This window comes from Cygnus atratus, chromosome 3 (genome assembly GCF_013377495.2).
Source record: "Cygnus atratus isolate AKBS03 ecotype Queensland, Australia chromosome 3, CAtr_DNAZoo_HiC_assembly, whole genome shotgun sequence".
Taxonomy (NCBI): Eukaryota; Metazoa; Chordata; class Aves; order Anseriformes; family Anatidae; genus Cygnus; species Cygnus atratus.
The window spans coordinates 78,060,003-78,076,026 of NC_066364.1; the positions used below are offsets into that span (position 1 = coordinate 78,060,003).

The following is a 16,024-nucleotide window of genomic DNA, read 5'->3' on the forward strand; positions in this document are numbered from 1 at the left end:
AGGATGCAAAAGCATGCAGGGCTCCCCAGGCAGGTGCATTGGCAGAAATGGCACCCGGCACGGTGGGCAGAGCTGCTGTTCTCCATGCACTCTTGCCCAAGGATGCTGGAACAAACTTTCAAGCCTCCTGTTAGCACTGGAGGTGTGACCACCACCTCCTCTGCTCCCTGCTCTTTCATTCTCAGCCCCAGTGGATGTTAGGTTGCAGGTGACATCAAGGTGAAGCAGCCTCACAAGGACCTAAAGAAGAGTTTGCATCGACAAAAGCCTCCCAGCCCAAATGCCCCCCCTGTGGCTGCTGCAAGCTAAAGCAGCGCGGGCCCCCTCTTGCCGGTGGCAGCACTAGGGGGACCCAGCTGCTCGCTGTTGCTTCGCTCTGGCTCGCTCCGCGGTTCCCGACGTGTTTCTGCATTCCTGCTACGTGCCCTACAGATAACAGCTAATGCGGGCAGGTTTGCTGAGTCATAAGTGAAAATGATCACAAAAAAAAAAAAAAAAAAGCAGAAAAAAATGAACACTATGTGCTCTCCTGGTTCTGTAGAAGCCTAATTTTTACTGTAAATACATTCCCTTACAGATTATTTCATACAAAATTGTGGCTCTAGCTACACAAAGTTGCTTCCTACTTGTGCTGTTTTAAATTAAGCTTTAAAAAGAAAAAAAAAATATTCCCATAGTGCACATGAAGAAAAAAACTAACCTAAGAAGTTTAGAAAGTGTTACCTACATCCCTTTAGAGTTCTGCATAGAACAAAACTTTAGGTCCAAAGAGAGTTAAGCTACTACTACAGTTCTTGCTTGTTCTTTAAAATATGACTGTGCAGAACATGCACCCATTATTAGGTTGCGGCTGGGGAAGGGGAAGTGAAGGGAAAATAAATATGCCCACTCCGGCAGCTGAAACTTTTTGCGTTTTGCTGTTGGCACACCATCTTCGCTGAAAGGAGCAGTGTCAGCTGGGTTCTCGTCTCAGAAAACAAATTCAGTTATTACACGTGGCCCTGCGTCCCTTTACCAAATGTTAGTGGTTTCCAGAACCACATTTTCCTTGGAGAAATGGTTACTCCTTGATGTCCAAAGATGCTGCCAAGTGCTCAAATAAAAACAGTTCTGAAATATCTTTCAGCTCCAGGAACTCAAGGTACTGCAGTCACCAACAGTTGAGATTGTATTTGTCAGGTTTGGGACTGGTCATGTTTAGTTTGTTCTAAAACTAGGTGGTTTTGTTTTGCCTTTTTTTTTTTTTTTAATGCATTCATTCCCATTCTCACTGTATGAAAAACCTTCTCTGGATTGCAACAGCAATTAATCAAAGCCCCAAATTCTAGTTTTCCTACATTTTTAGCCTTATGTTTCAACATGTCATCTACTACAATGTAATCCTTATTACTTTTAAAACTTTATTATTTTTAAAGCTTGCTTACATGTACTAATGCAAGCAAGATATATTTATAACACACGATTTATGCTAGTTCTGATTTTTTTTCTCTCTCTTTTTTTTTTTCCTCCTTGGACCTTTGTTTGACCCTTGCTTTCTTTAGGCAGTGAAATACCAACTCACAACCCAATTCAATATGCTGGTATTAGGCTTTCCATTTGTGAGTAAGAATCAAATTTCTACATTTTAGTTAATGCTAAGTTTCTTTTTAAAAGCAAAAAGAAAGCTGAACCACGTCATCTCTTGAAAAGAGCATAGGCAAGGAAGTGGTTCCATCCTAACAAACCACCCCAACACCCAGACAGCCCCCCAAGGAACACTGGATTCACACGGAATATTCTGAGATGAAATTTTGTTTCCCATGTCCAACCAAATTTGAAGACAAAAATGGGTTTCCAGTTTGGACACTGCCCCAGAGCAGCCCACCTGTGTATTTTACAACCCTCAGCTCCCAGATGTGAGCCATGCCCTGCAAACCTTCAGCCACATGAAGATGCTGGTATTGGGGCTTATAAGCTAAACTACCCGGTCACTTTTTCCAGCATTTATTGCCACATTGTACACAAGATAGTTATAATAATCTCTCCCGAAGAATGAATGAACTATAACCAGTACAAATATAACATTTGTGCTTGGTTATATTCCATATTCCTCTCACCCACTCCACATGCCTTTTATTTTGGGCTCAGGCATCAGTCTCTTCCTGTCCTACTTTACTATTTCTATTAAACTCTTCCTTCCTCCCTGTCATGCTAAGGACTTCAGTTTATCCCCAGTGGGTTGGTGATTTGCATCTCACGTGCTCCTTCCACTTTTTTACTTCCACTTCTATGGGAGGGGGGGAAGCTATGGGCTTTTTTTTTTTTTTCTTTCTCATCTGTTTTTAGGAAATGGATAAATGTGCTTACACTCAGTCATCTTCAAAGCTATGGGGAAAAGCTCAATGGAACGGAGTAAGTGGTTGCAAAAGTCAACAGAGCAAATTCTCTGGAACTGGTTTTGTCTGGTAGGGCAGAGGACCTCGAACCCACTTCTCTCAGCTGCTGTCCGCTCCCACCTGGCAGGGTCAGGCAACTCTGATGCAGCAGGCACCTCGCAGAGCTTCTGCAGCAGTGTAATAGCACATACAGGCTTCAGTGCATTTGCAGCAATCGTTCACATTTACTTCACATTCCCCCCCCAAAAAGGCTAAATTGTTATTTTATATGAAAGCCGATTGTCAGAGCCCCAAGGTTTCTGCAGATCCATACCCACCTCCCAAAAATGCAGATGAGATCCAAATCCAAGCAAGTCCCATGAATGTCTACAAAGTCTTTGCTGCTGAGTACTCATAAATTCCCACTACACATTTGCAAGTCCATGCAGCTATCTGCAAGCCTACAGGCAAAGTACATGTGCTAGACTTCCGGATTTTTCAGATTTTGAGTTTGCTTTTGTCATTTAGCAATCTCCCCTCTTCTTCAAAGGATTCAGCAGGCACAAAAGCGGTACTTTCCAGGCTGATTATACTTATCAGCATGACTTAGAGATGTGGTCTTTCCACTCCTGACCTTAGAGTGGCCAGCACAGCCAGATGTTTTACATAAGATACTTGCCTCCCGTGCTCGGGCTGTCAGCTAGCTTCCTGTCAGATTTGCAAGTGGTTTTCTTTAGAGCAACAGCCAAAAGACTTACTTCATCGTTCCCTGGTGCGGCGTTCAACTTTGCAATGCAAACTGATCCCCCTGCATACTGTGCGCAACAATGTGATAATTAAAAATCGCGTCTGCACAAGATGGTTGTGAGTGCTATTAGACTTGTAACTTGTTCAACAGAAAAGACGGGGAAGAGAGTATTTCAAGAGAACCTAAGCTATATGTCACTGAAGCATGGAAAAGCCTCAATCCACACTGGACCAGCTGAGTGCTGCTGCACTTAGGTATGAGCCTAGCACACTGACAAAAGCCACCTTAGAGCAGAGCTGAGCCCAGCAGGTATTGATAGGTGTGCCAGAATGTGCACTACGGCTGGCAGACTCATCCAGAGATCCAGGCAACTCTTCCTGGGCCTGCAAGGACAAACAAGGGCACGTAAGAGTGCTTCACAGGAGCTGGAGCAATGGCTCCACTCAGATGCTTCCTTGATTACTGGATAGCCCTTTAAGACTCAATTGAAAACTGTAGGAAAATGGTGTGGCATCTTGTATAGGCTGCCTTCTGTAGACTCTACTGCTCTCCGGCCGTCTTCAGAGGGCTCGCTATTCCCTAGGAGCCACGTAAAACTGAAGAGCTCCCATTAAACCTTACTAAAGCCTATCTGAAGGGGACTTTCATTTCCTACCTCTTGCACATATCAGAAAGTGGTGAAAACCAAGAACTGTCTCTGTGTAGGTCATTACTCCAACAGGTCAAAACCTGATGCTGTTTTTGATGGAGAAAGTCCATCACATGAAAACTGATCACCACACCCATGTAATTAGGACAGTTCAAAAAGAAACAGACCCTCCTCTAGAGTAAAACCAACTCTGATTTAAAGCACAAAAATCCATATGCCCCTTTACCAGGGGCATTTATAAATTAGTTACTATGGAGTAGTTTTTAAAAGTCACATAGATCACAAATAACCACATTGTTTTCAAGAACCTTTATACATCATCTTTTTTTAATTAGATTAGCTTTACAAGCAACTTGAGAGCTCTTTCATAATGAACACTGCTTTTCAAATTACACAACTTTATAGGCAACCTGTAAATGAATCCTGAATTTCTTTGCCTGCTATAGATAAAGGTCTCATATTTTACAGCTGGCTAACATCATGAATAAAAATAGCATTATGAAGCTTTATCTTTAACCAGGACTAGACACATACAGATCATAAGACAGTTTAAAAAATATTTTTAAAACAAGGACCTGCTTGGTGATGCTCAAGACTGAATATTCAACCGACATGAAATGAACAGTTTCTAAAGGACATTGAAGAAATGGCTGACCTGATTTGTTGACCCTATTGCAATGACTTACATGGAGTGAAAAGTTAAGCACTTTTTAAACCTGTCTGGCAAGCACAAACCTACAGTGTGATTAGAATTTGATACGTTGTGTAACTGCAAAAGTTTGAATTACAGAGGGACTGAAAAGAGTTTAAAGGCTTATGCTGTACATTTCTAAATCAAAACCAACCAAACCTCCATTAAAGTAGTATTAAAGAAGATGAAGTAGAAGAGGTGGCTTTTTGCTTGTCTCATTGATAGCCTAAATGCACGGCAGACAAGACAGTAACGAAGATTTGCACTCCTTGGCCAGGTTGGCAGAGGCACTTACAGTAAAGGAATCCTGTCTTTTTTTTTTTTTCTTTTTTCTTTTTTTTTTCTCTCTCTGGGAAGAAATGAGGAAAGACGAAGAGTACTGTAAAGGGCAAGAACTTATTAAAGAAAAGGAAAAGCAAAATCAAAACAAAACTGGGATTTCTGTTGGTTCTCCTAAATGATATACCAATACTGAATTTTTCCCCTTTCTGTCAGTTTGTTATTAAACAATTAGCTTTTTCATGTTTTACATGAACAATAGTAATCTTTTTAATAAAAAATTACTGAGCTTTCCATAGAAAAGGTCTCTAATTGAATACAAACTATACAGATGCTAAAATTGTCACAAGTTGTAATATATACAGAAATATTTCTGTACACTCACATTGTTTTGGCTAAGTAAGGAAATAAGGGACAGATAGAAAACTGCAGTGGGTAAGTTGATGAACCCCCAAACTCCTGTAAATATGAATGCTGTCTTTTATAGGTTTGCTTTTGTTTTCTGAAGCTTTTAAAGCTCAGGAAAAAGAAGAAAAAAAACAGTGTCCAAAACATCTATTTCTTAAAATTAAGAGTATCAAAGTTTCTCACATCATTTTTATTCTGTGATGTCCCCTTCTCCTTCAAAAAAATGAAAACAATGTAAAAGAAAGTAAAGGTTTTCTTACTAAATATATATCTCAGTATTGATCAAAGGCCAGCGCCTTTTTGGGGAAATCCTTCAGCACAGTGAAAATCTAAAGGTGTATTGCACAAGGAGCCTACAGTGATGCACTTCAGCTTCAGTGTGCCGACCATTTCCTTGATACTATATAATAGATCAAGGTGTCAACTTACAGACTGCACGGGACACCAACATTTGGAAAGGAAATTTTGTAAAAAGTGAATTTTAGATATTCTATTAACTTATATACAAAGGAAAAGGGGATGGCAAGTATTCTTTAGAAAAGGGAGAAAGCTCAAAGTTTTCTGTCAAGTACATAAGGAGGTTCTGGGTACCTCTAATAGCCTAGGAAAGCCCTTGTATGTTCTTGTAACTTGATGGTATTTACCAGGTCCCCAAAGCCAATGACAGCAACCGATAGTGTCAAGTTCACTTAGTGCCAGTCACTTAAAAACAAAACAAAACCAAAAAACCCCAACCCAACAACAACAAAACAAAACCAAAAAAACAGAGACTGAAACTTCCCCTCTGTGGATTCAACATACAAAACCACAAACTGAATGTTACTAATAGCAAGATACTGATTTGCTTCTGTTAATAAGGTTCAAGAGGACATAGTCAAAAAACAATACAGCAGCAATTTTTAAAAGTTAAGATTAGTGTGAGATATGATATAAAACAATCAGGTTTTTAGCTGGTAATTAAAGTGCTCCTTTTCTGACTTAAGCTGTAAAGAAAATTAAAGTGATTATCAGTTACTGGCAACCCTTATATTAAATTAGGTCTTTCATGGCAGAGGAGAACAGTATGAACAGTTTTACAAAAATAGATTCATGTTATTTTGGAGAATACTGTAATTTTTTTTCCCCCGTTTTTCTTTTTTTTTTCTTTTTTTTTGTTTTTTTTTTTTAAGACTCAATTTTGATAAACTGTACCTGGTCATACAAAAATTACCCAAAATTCAAACTTTTACCATATAAAAAAAGGGAGAGATGAATTGGATTCAGCTGGATGACAGGTCTGGCAAAATATAAGGATGAACAAATTCTATGTAGGGCACTTGTTTATGTCCAGATGCATATGCTGTTTCATACTGATTGCTTATCTTCTTCACATAAGCAGTCACAGGCCTGGAGTCACAATCACATAGTACAATGCTTCAGCAGTCAAAAAATCTTCTATTTGATGCAACATTGAAACACTGTTTGCTTCTTTATTAAAATGTTGGTTTGTTGTTGATTTTCCTTTATCTTGTTATTCACATTCAAAAGTTAATAGATAGCATCAAGATTTATCAGGGAGAATAGCAAGGGGAGTTGCTAAATCATAGACTTATAAAACGTCTTTCCCAACCGAGTCAGAAGGTTTATTAAGTTCAACCCTCACACCTTTTTCACCTGCAAAACATGAAAAGGAAATCAGTATTATTTTTCAGCATTTATCAAAGTATAGTTTACAGAATTGCTACACCACTTTCCAGATTAGTTCTACAAAATTATCTTCAAGGATTATCTAGCACACATGATCTATCATTTTTGCACATATGCTCTGTATGCTCAATGAGCTGTGGTTACTCTCCACCTCTGAAAATAGGCAATTATTTGGCTGCCCAAATAGAAAATGGAATACTTCACATCATATGTGCAGTTTGAAATTCACCATCTCAACGAAGGTGAACTTTAAGAACAGCTGTGTGAGAATCCGAGGATTTGGTCCATTGTTCTTGATCACCATATTCATAGTTTCTGGGTATTTATCCTTTTAAAGAAACTCTGAGGGATTTTTAAACTGCAATGTTGCATTTGACTTGCTCCTAAAGAAAAAATACACCTCTTCTGTCCATTTTTTCCTAACAATTAACCTTAACAACTTCAGGTACACACAAAAAAGTTCAGCTATCAAAACATTAACAGACAATATTCCATATCCATGAAAAATTCACATGTATTATGCATGGCTTTGGTAAGACTGACACTAAGCCAAAAAGTTAATAGCTTTCAATTTTTTATTTTATAACTTTATACTTTCCTATCAGTACAAAATAAAAAGATTCTTGTACAATTCTTGCTATGGACACAGAATAAAGAATGCAATTTTAATTGCCAATGAAACCAAAATCACAACAATATGATAACAGGAATAAGTTATAGAGCAAACCAGTACCAAAACTTAAATTTCTTCCTTCCTTCCTGAAGTGCCTGCAGTGCAGGGGGACACTGGAGAGGGAGGGGAGCAGCAGATACAAGCTCACCTGAGCCATTTCTGTGCATTTCTCCAACAGTAGCAGCTGAAGCTACATGGAGACGACCAAAAGGGCTCCGACCGTTCTCCAGCTGGCTCAGAAAGCTGCAGGGTCACACACGGGTGACACGAAGCCTGACTTACAAACACCGACACACTTCATGCGGGGCCAGGCAGGCGTCACCCGGCATTCTCGATGGCCTGCAAAGTGCCACTGCCACCCCAAACGCACGCAGGCCTCGGGACCAGAGACTCGCTAACAAAGCGCTTCAGGCACCAAAAAGACATGAACAGGAATCCGATTTGGAAGTGACTGGCCTAACGTGTTCAAAATCATCATTTTCAGAACATCTGATGAAACTGTCCAGAAACTGGCCGTCTGTGTATGTGCACCTGCAGTACACCTGATTGTGGTTTATTTTTAAACTATCGCAGCAAATGCAAAATCATGATGCATTTACGAGTATGACAGAAGTCCGAGACCATTTCTACTTATAATGCTAATTTGAACAGGAAAATTAGATCAACTTCCTCTTGAGGGAGAAGCCAGAAAAGGAAAACAGATGCTAGATATGTGGAATTGGAAATAGAGGAAGTCACTCCATTCTTTGATTCCAGACTTTAATTTTAGGCTTTTGTTTTTCCAGTACAGAAATTCTAGTCAAGTTAAGTTGCATTCACCTGTCAGATCACTGTATCCTACCAAAAGTATTTACACGGCTCTCAGTTCTGCAGTGCCTCACAAACTCTGGTGTATTTGTTGTGTTCCACACCTACTAGAGAGACACAAGTAAGGAGAAGCTGTATCCCCCATATGAAAAGCCTGACCAGCCTCAGGTCCCACAGGAAGTGTGTGCAGAACAAGGAGTTGACCTGGATTTCCCAAGTCACAGGCTAGCAGCTTAACCACTGGATCACCTTCCCTGTAAAGCCTATATGAGTTAAGTCTTGCTTTTTCCTCCTGCTTTTTTTGCATAAGGGAGATGAGGTTGGAGTGTTATTATTCCAGGGAAAAAAAATAAAGAAAAAAAATTAAAAAAAAGAAAACAAAAAAGAAAAAAAAAAGGAAAAAAAGAAAAAAAAAGAAAATAAAAAAGAGGAGATATTAATGAGAGATTACCTGTTAGATATTTTACTTTAGCTCGTGCTCTTTCATCTGCATCAAAATACCACACTGTTATTGCGTACCTAGGGAGAAGGATGAAAAAAGAACTCCTGAACTATGAAGGAAAACAGACATACTACAGTGAAGCACTTGACATACAATTCAGACTAAATGAGACAAGATTTCTGCAGTTCAACAGATACAACAGATGAAAGCTTTCATAAAGCAAGCAATTTTTAATTTTTTTCCTGCTAGTAGGCATTGTCTGACCAGTCATTGAAAGGGTGACACTGATGCTTTAAGTGTACAATTTTTTTTTTCCCCCAGTGAGTTGTTATTATCGTTCTTGCCCAGGAACTGTAATACAGTCTCTGCCTTGTGACCTCATCTTTGACTTTACGCAACTATTGCTTTACCTCAGCTTTTATTTTACTTTGTCAAGTCCACCTCTGAGTCACACAAATCTTTTTTGGACGTTTGCCATAAGGGAAAATTAACTACCCCCTTCTTACACAGTTCCTTTGGTTTTCCACGGCCCACAGAGGATTTGAATATGAAATGCCAGCTATTGAGAAAAGACTTTAAGGAGCTTTAGTAAATGGCATTTCACCCTCTGCCTCTGCCCAGAGCGTGGAAGGGGGAAGGGAGAGTGGGGCAGCCTTGGGAAAGGCTCTGAGTGCTGACTGCACTTTCGAATTACTTCTTGCAAAGGTACTTGTGTTATCTCACAGCCCCAGTTAATGTTCAGTGCTCTGACCATCAAAACCTGTTGCAACATGTGCAACAGGAAGTTTGGATTAACGACTCCAATGATTTACCTATTAACACTATCTGATAGCATTAGTTAAAATGTCAGGCAGTGAATGCATTCACATTTAGCATCATCTTCTCCCCAAAACAGGGACAAAAGAGGTTTCAAGTTCCATCCGTGACTCAGACTGGAACGAACTCTTGCAATACTCCAAAGAAGAGTTTTGTGTATCAATGGTTATTACCGCCCCACAGCCCTCTCCCAGTTCCCAAACTAAGTCACCTGTAGAGTAAAGAAAAGGGAGAGTGAACGTACCTATTTGCTAACAACTACCTCCTTCCCAATGAAAGCAAGCATAAAACTGAAGCTCCCGGTCAATCTTTAAAAAACACAGAACTGTGCTAATGACAGTGGGAAGGGACCACAGTATAAAGCCATTACACAGAAACAATGCAGACCATTAATCAATATTAATCAATCAATATTAATCAATCAGTATTAATCAATCAGTATTAATCAATACCGCTTGGCTGTGCGTGGTGTCATCCAGCTCTGTGAATTACACGCTCAGAAATTTCTGAGGATTCAAGTACCTCCCCCTATCCACCTTGGCTAAGAGAATGTTCTCTCCAAAATGAGAGATCAGACATCGGTACCAATTCAGCAGCACAGCATAAGTCTATCCAACCATTAGGAAAACAAAACCAAACCAAACCCTTTGCCATAGTGTAACTGGAATGGAATCCAGGTCCCGATCTAGGATCGGGTTCATAATTCACAGTTTAATACATTTCTTGTTAGGAATCCCTCACCTTTTGATAAAAGAAGCATCGTGCAATGTATCTGAGTCCATGAGCCCTACCTTGTAGCAAATGCTGGCTGTACTTCATGAGGGTTGCGGCGATCAGACCAGAAGAATAGCAGTCTATCAAATTTGGGTTCAATATCTGCGAATTGGGCTTTACCTTCTGGAAATATCCGGAGGATGCCTCCACTTACCTACAAATTAAGTATTTAAAAGCAGTGCATTAAATATAATGAAATATTATTTTCAAAGTACTGAGTATCATATTTAAAAGTATTTCAGATGTATTGAGCTGAAATAAAAGCCTTTATCTTTATACATGCTACAGAAATAATGATTCTATGGCTTTCCTGTAAATGCACTTCATGTAGCAAGTTTTACATATTTTTCACCAAGTAATTTCAAAATGCTTGCAAATATTAAACCTCCATTCCTATTTAAATAAATGGCATGGTTTTAGATTGGTTGGCTTTTAGTTGTATCACCTACTTGCAAAAAATAAATGAACAAAACTGAATGATATGATGCAGGTGGCTAAAAATATGCCCATACAGTACAGAAACGTATTTCACATCTGAGTATCACCCATTCCCATTAACGGGATCAATTCATTTAACAGCAGCAGAAGCAATAGTTTGATGTCTTATTTCTATAATTAAGATGAGGAAAGACTAGGGAACTACAATTTAAAGCTAAAACCTGTATTACTCCAATTTAGATCCCTTACAGGCTTTGAAAATCAGTTGGAGCTACCTATACACACCTAGAAAGTATCACGAGATCAGACTGTTTTTAAGTCACGTTAACTTCTTCCTACTGACAGTATTGATGTTGTTAAATGCAAAAGAGGTTTTGCAGGAAATCACATACCTTTGTTCATAAATTAAATAACCAGCTAGTAAATTTTTAAAGTTATTGGGAAAATGCAATCTGTTTTAATTCTAGAGTTTGAAATGCATCCAATTGTTCCAGGAGAGAAACTGTAATCCATGCACATTAAGATGTTCTGTCCAGCCAGTACACTTGTGAAATGTACAGGGGAAGTACACGTCAAGATGCTGTCATAGCAAAGAAAGTTAACAATTTATTTCCTAATTGAAGGATGAAATTTGACATTTCAAAGAGCAGTCAAAAAGATTCAAGTGCACCCATTTCTCACTCAGCTTTCTGATCTGCAAGTTTTATGTGAGTATGTTCTTGGTCTCATTTTCTCATCCAGCTCTTGTAAGAAATGGATTGCACCCGTAAGGAAAAAAAGAAAACCTCCTAGCTGCAACTTGCTATCTATATTTGGTGCCCCCGATTCACACAGAAACTGAATGCTCAAGTGCTCTTCCACTTTTTATTTCCTAGGTATTATGGCAGAAATATCACTTATTTTTTTTCCCCATATACAATGAGAATGAACTTCTGTACAGCTGACTGCACAGCAGTCACAGAACAAACAAAGCTATCTTTGCATTACTCTCTCATGCCATCAACACACCCAGTTAATTATATCCCTTCTCCAAATCTACCTAAACCACTGGATTGCAAGGATAATCCTTATTAAAAAGTTAGTCATCACATCTATGGAGAGTTTTAAACCGATGGCAGTAAATTCTTAGACCACTCTAACTGTTATAAATGCTCATCTATTCTACACCTTGCACCCACAATAACATTAAGACTTAGGCTGATTTGAATTATACTGATACCTTGAAAATAAATGCCTCATCTATAAAGCACCTCACTAACTGCTCGATCAACAAGGCAAAGGACATCCACAAATAACAAAATGTAAGAACAGTACTAAGCACAGACGTTAGGAAGGACATGAACAAAAACCTACAGCAAAGATGCATTAGCAAGTACATGTAAAAAATTATAGAAAGAAGTTGCATACCTTGGCATCCCAGTCTTTATTAAGGTAATATATACATGTAACACATCTTCCATCTCCATTTGGGTTATCAACATGGCGCACATATCCTGTTCCATTGCCTGGATAACAAGCTACCATAGCCTAGAGTCAAGGAAGCAAAAGTGATAATTACTTTCTCTGTGCTGGGGGAAAAGTCTATATTTTATCTGTATTGGCTCCTACATAATCCATACATAAGCAACACAAAATTTAGATAAAAATTCTTTTACCGCTATTTCTAATGAAGTTTTCTTTGTAGTTAAGAATAGCTTTTGAACACGAGCAGATGTCTACAACAAAGGCGTGAAACACATTGTGAGGAACACTGTTAAGGTATTGGAGGTGAGGTTGCTCCCATGTTGCTCAGACTTCCCTCCCTTGACTGAGATATAGGAGAGGGAAAGCGTCTTGTTTATAATTTAGTAGCACACGCTTCTTCTTGTGATAGAGGTACTAGTTCTCCAGACTCAAGTTCACAGCTATCCTTTTCATGTTTTTTTCTTTTTCTTCTGTTTCCAATGTAAAGAGTTCCTCCTCAGAAAGTAGTGCCAAACTTTATTGTAGGAGACTTGTTAGACAACACAATTAGCCCATCTTACTCAATCACTCCAAGTGCATTCTTTGGCTTGTCTTTTGTCCTGTACATAGGAGGTCTTTGAACCTTTGTTGGAACAAGTCTACATGTACAACAAAAACATACCTTTCAGTCAAGTGAGAAATTGAAAATTGACACTGAACAGTAATATCAAATAACCTTAGAACATCAAACCATTTTCAATACAGTAGTATATTTAACTTCCTATGCCGCACTTATCCAAGGTGACTGAAAGACCCCTGGAAGGTGGTTTAGCTCGTTAGGACTTGGACGTGCAGATGTGCATGTGCAACAAACTGGCCGTCTTGCTCACTCATGGTCTGATTAGCTTGATTAGCTGCCTCTTCATGAGCATGGCCGGTTGTGACCAGCACATCTGCACATCTTTATAAATTTCCTGGAAAAAGTAATCATTTCAGGCTTTTGAAAGAGATCAGAACAAAGTTTTCCAAGCCAAGTTATTTCATGTATTATTATTCACGTTATTTCACTGCCACAATACCCAAATGTCTACAGAGACAATGCAACTTCTGCAAAAAGTCATAACATGAATTTCAGAGAAAAGCAAAAAAAAAAAAAAAAAAAAAGTGGGTTTCTACCAGCAATCCAATACATTACGAACCTGAACGAATGTCTGCTGCCAAAAAAAAAGTTTTAGCACAATCATTACAGTACAAATTTAACCTGGTTTCCTTAGAATTTGAAGTCAGACCCCCAGATGTTCAAAATTCAGCTACATTACTCTTATGTAAAATATCAAAAATAATTTTCCCATTAGAATGTTAACTGTGAAAATGTAACACACCAGATTAAAATAATTTCAAATAAACTGTTTCAGTGCATTTTTTGCTTCTTTATACTGATTTACTTTTTTTCCCTTTTTAAAAAATTGTAATAAAGTGAAGCTTTCCACAGTTTCCAATACTTGCAAGAAACTTCTTTGAGCAGGCTGAGAAGTAGTTTAAAGTACTTGTGTTTCAATCAGGAAAATATCTGTATATGATATGCAAGTAGAATGTATTTTGCTATAGCAGTAAACCTTTATAAACTTTATTTCCAGATACACTCTAGTAAGGGAAGAAGCAATTTTTTACTAAATCTTTGAAGGATCTATGAGAACATGTTTTTTCTAAAGAACAGCATAGTGGCTATAAATAACAGTAAAAAAAATAGGCCAAACTATTCACATGAAATGGAACTAACTACCCTGATTGGGCCTTGCACAAAAATTACTCAAAAGTATAATATTGAAATATATTTGTAATTTTGAGATTAGGCATTTCAGCTTCCAAGTCCATTTACTGTAATCATAGCGCAGTCAGCATTACAGGTCTCCCATTATGTAAACATATTACATATATCAAATAATGTGACCTAATATTTGGCAAAGCTATTACTTATCAGCTTTGCAGGAAGATAAACCCACAAAAATCAAAACACTGAGTTAAAGATACCAAATAATGTAATAAGCGTTCTGTAATTTCCTTTCTTAGGGAGAAAAAGGGAAGAAAACAAAAGCGAAGCTGGCCTGGAAGAGGAAGGTATTTGGTTTCCACTGTAAGCCAAACCTCTTGAAGAAAGGCCCATGTACCACAGAGCCCGTGCTGGGCTCCCATGGCACGTATGCGGTGCTGAACACAGATCCTGACTTTTCCTGGATCCAAGCCTGTACCAGCATTCCTAATAATGTGAAAACTTAAATTTAAAAGTTCTGCTGTGAAGTATCACGAAAGTTAAACACTGACATTCACTGCTCCTCAGCACCCGTGTGAAACAGCTGCTAAATCTCTTTCAGAACGAGGAAAAGACTGAGGCCAAGCAGCCACAGCAACTTCAACTTTCACTGAAATCACGAGTTGGACTCAGATATGAAAACATCTCCAGGCATGTAAGCGACCTCAATATCTGTCCGCGCGTTAAAAGACCCTACAGTTACAAGTTTAGGAAGCACTGTTCCCAGGTCACCCTACTCGACACCATATTTTTTCCAAAGGGCATGATTGCCTGCCTTCTGTTTCTCAATAAAGTTAATTTTGCAGCTAGTTGAGCATAAATTTGCATCCTGTTTTTCTCATCTCCTTCCAAGGAAGGCACTGTTTTCTTCACTTCAGGGAAGTCCCCACCTGCATCCCCCAAAGCTGAGCTCTGCCCAGGAAAGCAAAAGAGGATCTTTTAACCTCAAACCTGCTGAAGGGAGAGGACTAGCAGCTCTTGTCAGAAAGTCTGGGGCAACATCAGCTGCTGTCAGCTTAACATCAAGATCAGCCACAGAGATCGGTGTTAGAAACGTTTCGTACCATTTGAGTCTAAAATACAGTCACTGGAAGGAAAAAAAAAGCACTTGTTTTTGACTTTGGAGCCTGAAACTTCTGCTATCGTTAACTGCAAGAGAGAAGAAGCAGTGTTGCAGCGATAAGTTAACTATATGTGTTTGTTATAACAGTAACAATGACTCAGCCTTTAGCCAGAAATTGGAAAGCAAACAAATTTGCACATCAGCCAGTGCAGCACAATATACATGGCGTTGTTCTCCAGCTAGTGCGGCAACTGCCTTTCCCCAGTTGAACTGTGATAAGAGAAGCTACAAACTTAACAATTTGCAGGACGTGAGAAACACATTGCTTTGTGAAACAATGCAAACTGAGCTCGTGTCAAACTGTCATGGACTGCAAGATTAGTCACGTTTCTGTTCTGTGGGAAAGGACAGAAAAGTTACCCATGTAAATAATGATATATTTTTAAACCATTTTACAATACACATAAGCGTGCAAATATGTATGTCAGGCAGAGAGAAAATTTTGGTTTTGTGGCTTTTTTTTTTAAACATTGTTAATGGCAGCCAAAAGAAACAGGCATCTGAGACCAGAATGTCCAAAATTCCTTAACATTTTAGACTATGAACAATACAGTTGTTAGCTCTCTGAAACAAAGCTACCTGTCTCATTCGTTCTCCCATAAAAATAATTAGCAAATTTAACTTAAGACATTACTTCCATTTTTATAATTGACAAGGTCTCCCCTTTTGTGCTTCTCAGGCATTACAGCTTTTAATTGTTCAGCAACCTTAACTTCTGCACAGAATGTATTTAAGTCACACACAGGATTTGTTCACCCTCTGCAAAACACTTCCAGTGTTAACCTTCTTTAATCCAGCAGCAGCATTCTCTCTGCCCGAGCACTCATGCCTAGCACATGAGCGCTGTCCTAAGATACCCTCTGGAATTCATGAGTAATTGAAA

The 16,024-nt window shown here is 38.8% G+C and overlaps 1 protein-coding gene across 1 annotated transcript in view; it reads right to left on the reverse strand.

Moving 5' to 3' along the window:
* Positions 1–4,045: 4,045 nt before the first annotated feature.
* EGLN1 (egl-9 family hypoxia inducible factor 1) overlaps positions 4,046–16,024 on the reverse strand; it is a 34,113-nt gene continuing 22,134 nt past the window's right edge. Inside the window, exons 2-5 of the mRNA XM_035559652.2 lie at positions 12,173–12,292; positions 10,345–10,481; positions 8,747–8,814; positions 4,046–6,782 (exon numbers count right to left, since the gene is read on the reverse strand). Coding sequence (XP_035415545.1) covers positions 6,718–6,782; positions 8,747–8,814; positions 10,345–10,481; positions 12,173–12,292 — 390 coding nt within the window. The 3' untranslated portion in view covers positions 4,046–6,717. The remainder of the gene's footprint in view (positions 6,783–8,746; positions 8,815–10,344; positions 10,482–12,172; positions 12,293–16,024) is intronic.